This window comes from Bos grunniens, chromosome 8 (genome assembly GCF_055505025.1).
Source record: "Bos grunniens cultivar Pamir isolate PY7600 chromosome 8, Bosgru_T2T1.0, whole genome shotgun sequence".
NCBI classification, from domain to species: domain Eukaryota; kingdom Metazoa; phylum Chordata; class Mammalia; order Artiodactyla; family Bovidae; genus Bos; species Bos grunniens.
Window position 1 is genome coordinate 4,155,481 of NC_141172.1, and position 15,924 is coordinate 4,171,404.

The window sequence follows — 15,924 nt, forward strand, 5'->3', positions numbered from 1 at the left end:
GGTCACCTTGGCCAGCGGGCCCAATGCAGCCCCTTTTAGTAAGTAAAGTTGCGTTGGAACCAAGGTCTGCTGTTGCTTTGCATGTTGCCTGTGCTGCTTTCTCACTGCAGCAGTGGACATGAGTAGTAGCAGCAGAAACATTATGGCCACCCAGCTGAAAAGACGGACTCCCAAGTCCTTTATGAAGTTTACTGCCAGCTGATGTCCAAGTGCGAGGACCTCGCTGGGTCTGGACTACATCCATTCATACCCGCATTCAGTACAACGGCAGAAGTTAGGTCTTAGTTATCACATGTCAGCTTACTTGATTGTTCTTCAGTTGCTTTTCAGGATGCACCACTGGGACGTGGGGAGGGGGAAATATCCACTTAATTCTGGGCTATAGTGAAGTGGTTCAGGTATAGCTGTTACCAGACAGGCAGAGGCGCCTGCAGGAATGTGTCTGAGTGAGCAGAGCTGTTGTTTATCCCTGTGGTTTCTGCAGGTGCAACAGTGTGGTGCTCAGAGAGGAGATTGTTCTGGGCAGGGGCAGGGGACAGGGTGAGGGGGTGGGGGTGATTCCAGCCAGCTTCTCACAAACCCTGTCTTCACTCGGCTTCATCAGCAGGAGAGAACATATTATCTCAGAGCATGTAACCTTTTTAGGGCTCCCCAGGTGGTGCAGTGGTAAAGAACCTGCCTGCCAGTGCAGGAAACGCAGGTTTAATCCCTAAGACAGGAAGATCCCCTGGAGAAGGAAATGGCAGCCCACTCCAGTGTTCTTCCCTGGAGAATCTCATGGATAGAGGAGCCTGGTGGGCTACTGTCCATGGGGGTCACAAAGAATCGAACATGACTGAGCAGCTGAGCACACATGCACATGTGACCTTCAGCGCACTGATACCAGATTCTTTGTCCACCACTCTTTGGTGGAACACTCATGACAGTGACATGCCAGGGTCATGAGCTCGCTTGCACACAATTAAATATACAGTCCTCTTGAAATGAGTGTGTCATATTTCATATGTCAGGAAGAGACTGTTTATGATAGTACAAATATTTTTATAATAATGTTCATTTCTTTTTTTCCCCAGAATTACGTTAGAGTTGTGGAGGTCTGGTGGGATGAGTACAAAGACTACTTCTATGCCAGTCGCCCAGAATCGAAGGCCTTGGCATATGGGGATATATCAGAGCTGAAGAAGTTTCGAGAAGATCACAACTGTAAGAGTTTCAAATGGTTCATGGAAGAAATAGCTTATGACATCACCTCACACTACCCTCTGCCGCCCAAAAATGTCGACTGGGGAGAAGTAAGTGTCAGCTGGGTGATCATGTGTGTGTTTGGAGACTGAGCTCAGGAGAAAGCAGAGTGAGACGGAAATGTTGGGGAAGAGAGAAGAATTTGAGGCGGGGAAGTTTGGTGGAAAACAAGGCAAGTGAGTGGAAGGTGTGGGCCAGGTGGACAGCTAGTTTGGTTTTATCGGGTTGGCCAAAAAGTTCATTTGGGTTTTCCATGCAGTGTCACAGAAAAACCCGAATGAACTTTTTGGCCAAACCCGATATTTGCCCAGCACATTAGGTGGCAGCCATGGTGAGGAAGTTGCCAGTGAGGGTGCATGGGAAGGGGTCAGGAGGGCACACATGGTCTGGTAGACACCCCAGTGGGCTGTCCGAGAGACCTCGGGCCCAGAAAGGAGGCTACATGTAGATCTAAGGATGTGACGTATATTTGGAGCCTGCAGCACGTTTCATGGGACTGAGTGAGAAGAATGCAAAGAGGCTGGATCTGTCCCTGAGGAGCCCCAGCCCCTAGAGAAGCAGGTAGGGCAAAGCGACCTGACCTTTTTGGTAAGAGGTCAGTAGTTTGGGTAGCAGGATGTGCTCGATCTCTCTCTGCTCCTGTGTCCTAACAGTTCTCTGTCCCATATTTCCGTCTTCTATTTTGATGAGCTGTGTTTAACTCCCAGCTGGACCAGAGCTCCTGAAAGCCCAGACTTCATTTTGGTTTGGTTATCTTTTGCTCTCGAGAATTACTCACTAGCCTAGAGCCTTCTGTGTGGAAGGGATGAATTCTCTTGGTGAGCTTGCCCAGTAGAGAATTCAGAGCCCACCCTTCACACGCTGATGGCTCTCAGATGTCCACCTTTAACCCAGACCTCTGTCCCAGAGCCCCGACAAGCACATCCAGCTGCCAACGGATGCCAATAGTGATCTCTAATCAAGTTATAAATCTGTAGTAGTATTTCCAAAAAGGGAGATTGTTTTTGTACAAAACATGCATTCCAGAGATGGAAGCACATGTTTGCCACGTACTTAGAGTATATACAGTTTGTCCATAGGTGGTCTGTATTATTTGTCAGCTATAGCTTGACTCCCCGCATTTGACTCAGTGGTAAAGAATCCACCTGCCAAAGCTAGAGATGCCAGAAACCGGGTTTGATCCCCGGGTGGGAAATATACCCTGGAGAAGGAAATGGCAACCCACTCCAGTATTCTTGCCTGGAGAATCCCATGGACAGAGGAGCCTGGTGGGCTACAGTCCATGGGGTCGCAAGGAATGGGACACGACTGAGCACACATGTTACAATGGCAAACCACTCCAGTACTCTTGCCTGGAGAATCCCAGGGACAGAGGAGCCTAGTGGGCTGCCGTCTGTGGGGTCGCAGAGTCGGACACGACTGAAGTGACTTAGCAGCAGCACAGCACAGCCTACTGGTCATAGCTACCCCTCCACCTCTCCATGAACCCCAGCCCCTGAATACAGCTGTCAGGCGTGAGAGCCTTACTTCCCAGGATCACTGATGGTCTAGATACTTAGGGCCAGTGTCTGTGACCACTGTAGTCAGGTCCCTTTGCTCTGCCTGTCATGAATCTGAAATGGTACTAATGATATTTTTTTTATTTCTTTCATCTTTTATCGAACTTTATAGGCCAAGGTCCTTCATTGAAATGAACCCCTTCCAGTGTTGACTTTCAGACCATAAGTGGTTTCACGCTATCTAACCGGTGGCTTTTTAAAATTAATTAATTAATTGTTATCATTATTATTGTTTTTTGACTGGGCTGGTCTTGGTTGCTGCACGGGCTTTTCTCCAGTTGCAGCCCACGGGGGCTACTCACTAGTCGAGGTGCATGGGCTTCTCATTGCAGTGGCTTCTCTTCTTGCGGAGCATGGGCCTAGTTGCTTCTCAGTATGTGGAATCTTCCCGGACCAGGGATCAAACCCGTGTCCCCAGAATTAGCAGGTGGACTTCTGTCCACTGTACCACCAGGGAAGTCCTAACCAATGACTTTTCAAGTGTAAACAATCTTATAAATCTAAGAACAACAGGAAACCCTCTCTCTTTGCATGTAACAAAATTGCTTCACAAATAAATATGATAAGTAGGAAAAAAAAAAAAAGACCATAAGTGGTTTGAGAGATGACTATAGCTCTGTGTTCTAAGAGGCCTAACAGGACAGTAGGTACCAGGCTGCACATGCCCCACCCTCCATGTGGACCTCAGCCTCAAGACAAAGTTCTCTGACCTCCTGCTAGAGCTTATCAGAATCTAAACCTGTGACCCTTCGTTCATTTCTTTCAGATCAGAGGCTTTGAAACTGTGTACTGCATCGACAGCATGGGGAAGACCAATGGAGGCTTTGTGGAGCTGGGCCCCTGCCACAGGATGGGCGGGAATCAGGTACACCGCTGGCTCAGGCTCCCAGACGCAGCTGGTGTGCACTGGGAGCCAAGGCGCTGACGCAGCACAGGCTGTAGCCTGTTTTCAGTTTGGTAACTGTGATTGTTTGATAAAGTAAAACATTCTGTGAAAAGCCAACAGTGCTGAAGCATTTGCTTAAATGAGGGAATAAGAGCAGTATTGGTTTTTATGTAAGCAACCGCAATCTAGAATTTGTGTCTCATATAAGAGACTAGAATATGTTCTTGCTTGAGTGTATAATTGTGTAAGCCTCACTCCCTAACAGTTTTGTTTGTTCAGCTATTGTTCAGTTTTCCACATATTCCCCCCAAGAAGCTGGGATGTTATTACCAGTCATGTTCCCAGGTGGTTCAGATGGTAAAAATCCGCCTGTAATGCAGGAGACGCGGGTTCATTCTCTGGGTTGGGAAGATCCCCTGGAGGAGGAAATGGCAACCCACTCCATTATTCTTGCCTGGGGAATCCCATGGACAGAGGAGCCTGGCAAACTACAGTCCATGGGATTGCAAAGAGTCAGACATGACTGAGAAAGGCAACCACATATTGTCTTCCCTTCCTATGTGAGTATTTTTCTTGTCTCTAATTTAGATGGTGATACATTATCAGGTCTGTTTCCACATTTTCATTTTCTTACACTGTTGGTGTGATTAAAATCTTAACGACCGATTCTGTATCTAAAAGGCTAAAGAACATAAGCTTTTAATAGTTAGAAGCGGTCTTCACTACCATCAAAATGAGTAATTCCTGTCTTTGGACTTGCAGTTCTGAACATACAGAAATGTGATAGAGAAATAGGGTAGTCATTGAGTCTAATTATAAGAGTTGGGTTTCTTTCTTTTTTAAATAGCTTTTCCGAATTAATGAAGCCAATCAACTCATGCAGTATGACCAGTGTTTGACGAAGGGGCCTGATGGATCCAAAGTTATGATTACACACTGCAATCTGAATGAATTTAAGGAATGGCAGTACTTCAAGGTATTCTGCATCTTAGTTCTGAAATATATGCTGTTTCATTTTAATATATGGAATTGAGACATGTAAACGTTAAAACCTGCATTCTCACTGGCTTGCATTTCCCTCTCATTTTCCTGATCACTGGAGAATCACCGTTCGATAACAGAGCACCCCTTTTATTCTCTAGTACAATGTCATCACGGACAGGTACCACCCAGGGTCCATGCAGACCCACTGTTCATTTATCCACATAGGGAAACCAGGGTTCCCTGAGGCAATCATCACCATTGTTATAATATCAAAATCTGATCTTTTTAATCTAAATGATAATATATATAATTTTAGTGAATGGCTTATTTATATATACATAAGTATATATAGTTTTAATGAATGCCTCGGTTAGTTTAACTTTTAAAATATTGCTGCCTGTTGTCCAGCAGGTGGCGATAGAGATGAACAGGTAACGTGTTGGATTCCAGGCTTCACAGCTTCTCCTCCTGGCTGTTAAATGCAGGATAGGTGTTGCCTGTTGCTTGTTTTAAAAGCCACATTTAGTTCTTCATTTGACTCTGTGGGAGCAGTGTTTCTATTTCAGGTGTGAATTTTCAATGTTGTATGCCAAGTTGAGGATTCCAACATTCGAATGGTACTCTATAATTTTCGAAGTCTAGACTTGGCTAAAGTAAATCAATTTATTGTGAAACAAAAAGCTGAAAAAGCTCCCCCAAACTGAAAGAAGCTGGCAGCCCTTAACTTTCTGTACACATCTTGTATTTGTTGTCATGCCCTCCCTGCCAGAAAACACTTGTTTGCCATGTAGTGACGATGTTAATGGCCTAGCTGAATATTCCCAGTTATGGGAATTATATATGTTGCATAGATAATTACCAAGAAGCGGTAAGTTTGTGTCAGTTGCTGATGTTAGGAAGAAGATTAATATAACTCCCAGAGAACAGAGCATTTATTTCCACAAAGAAAGATGAATAATAGCAGTAAAGCCAAGGGATGATTAGTTAACTAGTAAAAGAAGGTTAACAGATGCAAAAAAATATGAGAAGGAATGGATAAAAAATGGGATACACATATTTTCGATACTATATTTTAAAGGGCACAGCACCGAATATCAGTTTGTGCATCAGATGTTACTATTAATAAATATTCACTGGGGCCTTTCAAAAAATAGCTAAAGCCCATGTAGAAATAAAAATAAGCAAAATGGGGCTTCCTTGGTGACTCAGTGGTAAAGAATCCGCCTGCCAATGCAGGAGACACAGGTTTGATCCCTGATCCGGGAAGACCCCACTGCCACAGAGCAACAAAGCCTGTGCGCCGCAACTACTGAGCCTGTGCTCCAGAGCCTGGGAGCCCAGACACAGCAACTGCTGAACCCCATGCACCCTAGAGCCCGGGCTCCACAAGAGAAGCCGCCCCAGTGAGAAGCCTGCTCACCACAACTAGAGAAGAGAAAGCTGGTGCCCTACAAGGAAGACCCAGATCAGATCAGATTAGATCAGTCGCTCAGTCGTGTCCGACTCTTTGCAACCCCATGAACCGCAGCACGCCAGGCCTCCCTGTCCATCACCAACTCCTGGAGTTCACTGAGACTCACGTCCATCGAGTCAGTGATGCCATCCAGCCATCTCATCCTCTGTCGTCCCCTTCTCCTCCTGCCCCCAATCCTTCCCAGCATCAGAGTCTTTTCCAATGAGTCAACTCTTTGCATGAGGTGGCCAAAGTACTGGAGTTTCAGCTTCAGCATCATTCCCTCCAAAGAAATCCCAGGTCTGATCTCCTTCAGAATGGACTGGTTGGATCTCCTTGCAGTCCAAGGGACTCTCAAGAGTCTTCTCCAACACCACAGACCCAGCACAGTCAAAAATAATAAATAAGAAACAAAAACAAGATATTAAAGAAATAAAATGCCATAGGATAGGGAAAGAGAGATTAATAGGAGGCTTTATTTCTGGTGAGTTTTGGGTAGGAAGTATCACTGCACGGGATCTTGAGGTGTGATAAGACTTTTCATGAAGGATGAATGCAATGACAAGTGAGCAGAGTCATAGCGTCTTAGTGTAGAGAATTCTAGGAGCTGGGTGTTTTCTGGTTCCCTAAGTTGTTCTCCATGGGAAAGAGCATGGAACTTTTTATGGTCTTTGGGGAGTGACCAACCTTAGCTGAGGATCACAGTGATAGCAAACAGTGGGTACTTTTAGGAAGATAATTCTGGAAACATTTTCAAGCCTGGACTGGTGAGCAGGAGGCCAGCTCAGTCAGCAGTTCTCACTCTGCTCCTCTGGACCCATTTACATCCTTACTAACTGCTGACACACTCCCAGGGAGATTTGTTATACAGCTTACAGCTAATGGGGTTTCTGAATTGGGAATTAAACCTGAGAACTGTTATGAGTATTGCTGTACATATTCATGTAAAAGTAATAGTCATAACCCTATTACATGTTAATATAAATAACACTTTTAATGAAAAATAGCTATTTTCCCCACCACAATGAGAAGAATGGCACTGTTTTATAGTTTCACAAATGCCTTTAGTATCTGATTTAATAGAAGAACTCTGGATTCCTATTCTGCTTCTGCATTTAGTTTGATGCGAGATGTTGTTCTAGTTGAGTATTTTAGGAAAATCCAGCCTTGTCTAGACATGCAGTTTGAAAACAAGGGATAATTTAATAGCCTTTTCAGATAATTGTGCTACACAAGGGTGTAGGTGGTGGTTTCTTTTTATTCATTCATTCATTTATAGCTGTGCTGGGTCACCATAGCTGTGCCCAGGCTTTCTTTAGTTGCTGTGAGTAGGGGCTCCACTCTAGCTGTGCTGCACGGGCTTCTCATTGTGGAGCACAGGCTCTAGGTGCCCAGGCTTCAAACAGCTGTGGCTCCCGGACCCTAGAGCACGGGCTTCAGGAGATGTGGTGCACTTCTGGAGTTGCCAGGGGTTGTTGCTCTGCCACGTGTGGGATCTTCCTAGATCAGGGGACCTGTGTCCAAGTTATTTGCAATGTGGAATCTGGAATCCCTGTCAGTGAACATTTTGTCTTCTGTTGCATTAAAGCCACTTGTCTGTCTCAAACTTTGAATGGATCTTTTGTAACATCACACTTTCACAGCTCATTTGGAAAATATCGACTCACTAAGTCATCCAGATCTTCCAAATGATGGCACATTTCATCATATACTGCTCCTGAAATCACAAATATAACCATTTTTCACCAGAAAAGTCTTTAAATCTTGTGGTGCTGTCACATTCTTGATGATGGATACAAGTTTTCTAAAACTCAAATTTTTGCTTGAAAACTTAGGTTTTATCAATGGCAACAAATAACTGTCAGCTTTATATTGTTTTTCTTTTCCCCTTGAAGTGACAGGCTCACTTTATTTTCTGTAAAATGTCTCCCCAGCCCCAAGTTTGCATAATTGTAATCTGCCTGCGATTTGTCCTTTTAAGTCACATGACAAGAAAAGGCGCTCGTTCAGCCCTCAAGTCCAGCAACTGCCCATGTTCTGGCCATTCTTACCTACTGTCTCTCAGGGTCAAGTCTTAATAAAACAAACACGTTTTACTGCTTCATCAAGGACATTCTAAAATGAAACTGGCTTTTTTTCTAATTGTGAGTCTGTGGCTACGGAGAACGTGACCACTTGATTGATGTTACAGCCCCAGCTCTTTGACCCAGCATGGCTTTTGCACTGTCTGTATAAATGTCCATACAGTGGAAAAGACAGTTAAGGTCTTTGTATTATTAGGAAATTGTTTCGACCCTACAGACCCAATCTTAGCTAGTCTGAGGACTGCACTCTGCGAGCTGAATCGAACCTCCAGCAGGTGACAAGGACTTGACTAAGACAAGGGCGGTGGGGATGGGAAAGGGTACAAGCCCAAGTCCTGCAAATGTCCATGTTCAGCTGGTGACTCGAAGGAAGGCGGGCATGCAGCCTGAGCTGCGCTGTCCTAAGCTCAGGACAGCTGGATTAGCTGGATAGGAACTAGGGGAGCTGGTCTGGAGGAGAAGATGATGAATTTAAGTTTGTATGTGTTGAATTGGAGGTACCCGCAGCACATCACACCTGAACAACAAAAGGATGTAGAAGACTGACAAGAGAAACCCAGAGTCTGGGGTGAAGCTGCTTCACACCTGACCAATTTGCTTGAATTGTCTTCTTACGAAAGCCAGGAAGTGACCTGTCTAATGCCAGTGACAGCACAGAGCTCACGTGTAACGCTGTGTTTCCCTCTGTTTTCCAGAACCTGCACAGGCTGACTCACATTCCTTCCGGAAAGTGCTTGGATCGCTCAGAGGTCCTCCATCAAGTGTTCATCTCCGACTGCGACTCCAGCAAAATGACTCAAAAGTGGGAGATAAATAACATCCATAGTGTTTAGAAGGAACGAAAGAAATCAGTAACCTACCTACTGACACGTAAGCTTATACAGGACTGAAAGCCGCCTGAAACCTGCTGCAACTCTTGTCACCTGTACAGCTCCAAACCCAGAGGCTCCGCGGGCCTGAGGACGTTGACAAACTGTGATTTTTACAATAACATGATCATCTGCAGTTACTGTTTACAAAACTGCTTTTACCTTAAACTTTGTAGATGTTTACATCTTTTTTGTTTTGTTTTAAGATGCTGTTGGTAATCTGTGCGTTTAGCTCTGTTTTATTTAGAACAGAGTTAAAAGCATTGTTGTCTTCTTTGGGATTACACTCAGGGGTCTGAAAGGCAGTTTGATTTTTTTTTTTTTTTTTTAAACACACTTGAAAAAAAAGGTTGGAGTAACCAGACTTTCCTATGTAACTTGGTGATTATCAACCTGTTATGTCTTTATTTAATTTTACATCTTTTTGAAGCACTGCCACAGGTTATTAGCCAAGGTGGCCTTCCTCCACGGTCATGCTGCTTTTTTGAAAGGTGAATTTCAACACATTTAGTGCCTCTTTCATTTCTTGGTATACTATTTCAGGAGCTTTGAATGCAATTTGTAGGATGGTATTGATGGAATCGTTCGTTACCTGTCTGAGGACTGAATTTACTCGCCTCCATTTGCTCTGAAATTGAATGCTGTATGGCTCAAAAAACAAATGACAAGATGGAAAATCCAGGGCTATTCCAAAGAGTTGGAAGATTTGTGAGGCATTAACTCCTCTACTTGTCGGCATTCCATTGCCCTCTATCAGTCCCAACTCCTAAGGCGGGAGGGGTTCCTACTAACTTGAGAAGAAAAGTCCTCTGACATTGAGGATTGGCTTTTCCCCATTACCTGTCACTTTAGAAAACTATTAATATTTCTCAGTTTTGAAACCTTGAAATGAGAGTAACACAAAGAACACAACACCACTGTAAACACATCAAAGGTTTGTTCTAACCAAGGTGAGAATTTCCAAACCCTTGTTGGATTAAGCCTTACAAGACTACTGTGTCTTATAACCTAAGCTGTGCAATTTATATAGTCAAGGCTGAATGGACCTTTCAGTTATTTCTTCAAGAAATTCCCTGCACAGTCTTTAAATTTTAAAAAAGCCTATTGAAAAATACAGTTCATGAACAAATATGAACTCCTTTCTGTTCAGTTATCTGTTAGTTCCCTAGTGTTTCTTATTTTTTTTTTTTTTAGGAAGCATATTTCTGTTAGTGTTTTTCCAATGAAAAGAAGACTTGTTTGAATTCACACATTTATTGAGATAGTATCTACAAGAGGAAAACCAAATACTGCAAGTGGTCAGTTGATTTTAATATCTAAATAGTCTCTTATACCCCACAAGATTAAAATGCTCCATCAGAGGCAAAATAAATAAATAAATAAAAAGAAAATTAATGAGGCAGAGAATGGCAAGTAAATTAGAGACTGATCCTGTTATCATGATCAATGAAAGGAATTCACAAACTACTACCAGAGAAAAATATATTTTACTAAAGCTTAAAAAAGAAAACAGAAAAGAGCACCTACATTTATTTAAAAAGAAAAGCCTACAAACTTGCTTCTTCCAAGCTTAGCTCTTAAATTTGGAGAGTCAAAGTTAAACATCTTAAACAGAGTTTTATTTATAATTTTGAATCGTCAATTTGTATTTTGCTCCTGATCTCTGATCAACCATTTGAGCTTTCATTCATCTCTAGGGATGTTTAAAAAGGAATACATTTCTATGCCTATATAACTGCAAAATAAATCAACCATAAGTAAGAAACTAAGAGAATTGGTATTTAATACTTGTGTGTTTGCAAGTAGGTCGCATTTTCCTTGTTGAATAGATTATAACCTTGTTAACTATGCATAGGCCTAAGAACAGTGGCACAGAAACTGTGCATGTAAATTTTAAATGGGTATTTTGTGCAATTCATTAAGATACTCTATAAAAAATGACTCTATATATTGAAATCAGAAACCTTACCAAACACAAAAAACATCAGAAGCTGCTGCCATAATGACTATTTTCTACTGTAGGCTGTTTTGGAAATAATTCCATATCCTTGCTTTGTAAGTTGATAATATCACTATGCATTTCTACTCATTTTATAAATTTGATTTATGCAGATTTTGATACACTGTATGTTTCTGTAGAAATTGTATAAATATTCAAAATTTTATTAGGGGTAAATTTGAGAAGTTTATGTATATCTTAATTCTGGGTTGCTTGTTTTTTAGGTGAGAAATAAATAAAATATTGTATTTTAATCCATGGGTTTTTTTTTTTTTTTTTTAGTACTTGTAATCCTTTTTTATATATATCTAAACACTGCATGTTTGAAGTAATTACTTGACTTTATTGTTTATAAGGGTGTGGCACAGCAGTAAAGAATCTACGAATGCAAGAGATGCAAGAGATGCAGGTTCAATCCCTGGGTCAGGAAGATCCCCTGGAGAAGGAAATGGCAACCCACTCCAGTATTCCTGCCTGGAAAATTCCATGGACAGAGGAGCCTGGAGGGGCTACAGTCCATGTGGTCGCCAAGAGTCAGATATGACTGAGAACACACACTCATTGTTTGCAAGATACAGTAGTATTGGTGCTTTCGAACTGTGGTACTGGAGAAAACTCCTGAGAGTCCCTTGGACAGCAAGGAGATCAAACCAGTCAATCCTAAAGGAAATCAACCCTGAATATTCATTGCAAGGACTGATACTGAAGCTGAAGCTCCAATACTTTGGCCACCTGATTCCAAGAGCCAGCTCATTAGAAAAGACCCTGATGCTGGGAAGGATTCAGAGCAAGAGAAGAAGCAGGCGACAGAGGGTGAGATGGTTGGATGGCATCACTGACTCAGCTGACATGAGTTTGAGCAAACACTGGGAGATAGTGAAGGACAGGGAAGCCTGGCATGCTACAGTCCTTTGGGGCTGCAGAGAGTCGGACACAACTTAGCGACTGAATAACAGCAACAACCATATATTGAGTATATGCTTGAGTGTTGGTTAGAATTTGCTTAGACTACTCAGAGCTTATATCTAAAAAGGAAACATAAAGAATTATTTTTGCCCCGGTTGCTTATGTATAGCAGTTTTTTTAAGTCACTTACCAAATATAAAACACAACCCCAGCAACATATATCCTTGGCAGTGTATTCTCCTATACCATTGCCTATTAAAACCAAAAATTTAAGTAAAGTCTTAACAATCTTCTAGATCAACTAGATAAGGAAGCCTTCCCAAATGAAGTGAGAAATGGGCTATAGGACCTCATAGCACAACCCATGACACCTCAAGAGAAGGTACTGCTGCCAGCATTCCAGTAAGTGGCTATGTTGGTCTGGGAAACTCTCTCAGCCATTGTTGTGGCTTCACTTCTCAGCTGCTGTGCCTGAAAAAGTGATAGAGCACCAGCCTGGAGTGAAGGGATCTTGGACTATATATCATCATTTCTGGACAAGCTGTGTGTTGGTTTTTTTATTATTTTTTTTATCCACTTATAATTCAATGGAAGACCATGACAAGTACATGACCTGAGCCAGACGGCTAATGGATCAGTAATTGGGTATATGAATATTCATCCATGTGGAAAGTACTTTTAGAAGTACCGAGCCCTATGAGAATGCTTATTATTCAATAGAATCTGTTGAAAAAAAATTGGATAAAAGAGAGAATGATTTGGGAGGAGCACTGTCCCTGGGATTAGAGATTAATAGAAGGGTTGTTTCTAAGCTAAATTCAATAATTGCTTTGCCAATCTCAATTTTAAGATTTTGAAATGCCGATAACTGTGATTGGTATGTGCAGTTTTATAAGTGGATCAGGCCTTGGGCGTCTGAGCAGTGGTGGGATGAGGGCTCCTTAATTCTCATAACAGAATGTTTACAATCTGCTCATATGAATAGCATATACAGTGGACTTGTCTGTACTGGCATCCCTGTTTCATTACAAATTACTTGTGTTACCCTGGCAAGTTATCAGTGCTTCTCCATGCCTCAGTTTTCCCATTAGTAATATGAAGGAAATAACAGTGCCTATTTTATAGGCTTTTTATCAGGATTGTATGAGTTAACATACATGAAATGCTTAGAATACTTCCTGTCATGTAGTCAGAGTAATATAAATGGTACCTATTGTTATCTGGTTTCAAAGTCTTAAAATCAGTCGTTAATCAGAAGAACTAAGACAGCTATACTGCAGACCCTATAGGGCTCTGTGTATGTGTGTATGCCCGTCTTTCATATGTGACATGTCATTGCCTCCACTTTCCAAGTGAAGAGTTTAAGATCATAACTTAAGCTTCTTAGACTGGGGTTGAAATGGTTATCCACAAGGGAATAAATGGTTACCTCTACCTCACAGCATGTACAGAATGTAGTTTTCAGTGGTCTACTTTATCATTTAACTGTGCATCTGGAAGAACGTCTAAGAACATTCTTTCAATTATCTTTAAATGAAATTTCTCTGGGGCTTTTGATATGAGCACATAAACTCCAGCTGCCTTAATGATTAAGTGCCCAAAACAAAACTGAAACTTTCCGTAAAAAATAGAGATGAATAGGCTTCCCTGTCTGGCCATGGCACAGTAATTGTTACCATCCTCAACAGTATGCTGTTGTCCTAAACGGCTATAAAACTGGACAAAAAAATACGCAGCAGCTGTTTTCAGGAACTGGGTAACAGGCAAAGCAGACTGTGATAACGTGAGAGAAAGGAAGCACACAGGGTGAACCCGGGTTCAGCATGTCCGGCTGCCTGAAGAACTTTCCCAGCTACCATCCAGGAAAGCGGAGCTCAAGCCTTGGCAGCTGAGGAGGCTGCCCCAGTCAGCTGGGATTTACGGGACAAGATCACTGGAGGGGGCTGTGCTTGAAAGCCAGGAGAACTGTATAGCAATTTTTATACCAGTGTCATTTTTAACAGCAAAAACTCCAGGACAACCTAAATATCCATCAACAGGAGAGTGGATCAATTGTGGTATTGTCGCACAATAGACTGTTACAAGGCAATGAACATGAATGAACTGGTTATAAACAAGACAGTAGGGCAGTGTCGAGTGAAAAAGGCAATTCCCAAAAGACTTCATTCAACAAATATGTTTTGTAAAATCAAAGACAACTAAAACTACAGTAAGTCACACATGAATATGTGATCAAATATATGTGGATAAATAATATGGGATTAATAAGTGGTTACTTTATGGTTACCAGAGGGTAAAGGGAAGAGGTGAATGACAAATTAGGGGTATGGGATTAACAAACTAGGTAAAAATTGATAACCAACAAGAATTTACCATATAGCACAGGGAATTATACCCAATATCTTATTAACAACCTATAATGGAATTTGATCTGCAAAATAACTGAATTCACTATGCTGTACACCTGAAACTTAATACAATATTGTAAATCAACTATACTTAAAAAAAAAAAAAAGTTAAATAACTTGTCCAAATACCCAAATTTAGTATTGAAGTCAAGGACATAGCTCCAATATTGAGTATCCCCAGAGCTCTGTGGGAGGAATTTCTATTGTATTTTCCACATAACTAGTTTTCCTCTCCACTTAGAGAGTTAAGAATCTCAGAAGTGAATCTGGTAATCTTATTATGACAACTATATTATTAATATATATACATGTTATCATGCATACTTTTAGCTAATATTTATTTTTCTTACCACCAAGAGAAGTGTCTTGGATGTATTGCCTCATTTAACGCTCAGAAAAAGAAAAATCTGATTTTAACACCTGAGGAAACTGAAAGGTTATACGCCAGGTCTGATGTTACCAAACTGATCAGAAAAAAAGATCCTTGGGACCTCCCAGTGGTTAAGATTCCATGCTTCTACTGCAGGGGGATCAGGTTTGATGCCTAGTTGGGGAACTAAGATCCCACATGCTGCGTGGCATAGCCAAAAAATAGAAAAAAAATTTTTAATTAAAAAAAGTAATTCACTTAAAAAGAGAAACTGAGCCCTATTCAAACTGATCTGATTCTCAATATAAGCTCATCAGCTCACTTTTTTGAAATCAGCTCACTCTTAATTTCTTTCATAACTTTTTTCTTTGTATTTTAGTTTGTTCTCTGTATATGCTGTTTCAGCTTTACTGTAGAAATACAGAGAATTGAAGAATAACACATGAATATGATTGAATTGCAGTTTTGCTTAAAAGTTGTTTGCTTTTAATGTGAAATACTATTTGTGCTCCTGAGCCGGTATTCTATTAGCTATGGTAACTCCTAAGATGAGGCTAAGAGAGGGTTGGGCCAAGTCCTGAAGAACAAGGGCCCAGGAGCCCAGTGACATTCCGTTTAGACTTCAGAGACTGTACAACTGGATAAGAAGTTAGATGAGTTTCCATACAGGGCGAGGGTTTCTAGACAACTGGGAAAATAATGCTTAGCTGGGAGGCCTATACATAAACTTTTACCAATACCCCTAACTCAAGTAAATATCATTAATATTACATTTACATACACTAATTTATAGGAGTAACCAATCCGTGACCCTTGACAGAATCTTACCTACAAACATGTTTTCTTTGAATTCAACATTTGAATTCACTGCCAATGTTTACAATTCAGACTACACATTTTTAAAAATATCTAGAATTCTGGTTCCACTTAAAATTTTGGGACATTTGGGATCTTAGACTCACATTTCCATTTAGCAACAGGACTGAGCTGAACAGTAGCTGTCACCTTTACCCTGGGCATTTATGCTTACAAATGTTTATAGATCACCTGCTCTTTCTGGCATGACGTGTACACAAATGGCTTATTTCTACAGATGTTTTATTTTTAAAAGGATTATATCTTATGCATTGGCAAAACAGGTCCTTTAGCTTTCTTCTTGCTATT

At 41.4% G+C, this 15,924-nt stretch overlaps 1 protein-coding gene across 4 annotated transcripts in view; it reads left to right on the forward strand.

The window, feature by feature from the left end:
- The window catches only part of GALNT7 (polypeptide N-acetylgalactosaminyltransferase 7), a 135,986-nt gene extending 124,656 nt beyond the window's left edge, over positions 1–11,330 (forward strand). For all 4 annotated transcript variants that reach the window (XR_015169374.1, XM_086414651.1, XM_086414650.1 and 1 more), the window contains 4 exons: positions 1,074–1,292; positions 3,568–3,666; positions 4,535–4,663; positions 8,904–11,330. Coding sequence is in view for 3 of the 4 variants with exons in the window: in XM_086414651.1 (XP_086270777.1) it covers positions 1,074–1,292; positions 3,568–3,666; positions 4,535–4,663; positions 8,904–9,041 (585 nt within the window). In the remaining variant the exon portion in view is untranslated. The remainder of the gene's footprint in view (positions 1–1,073; positions 1,293–3,567; positions 3,667–4,534; positions 4,664–8,903) is intronic.
- The last annotated feature ends 4,594 nt before the right edge of the window (positions 11,331–15,924 follow it).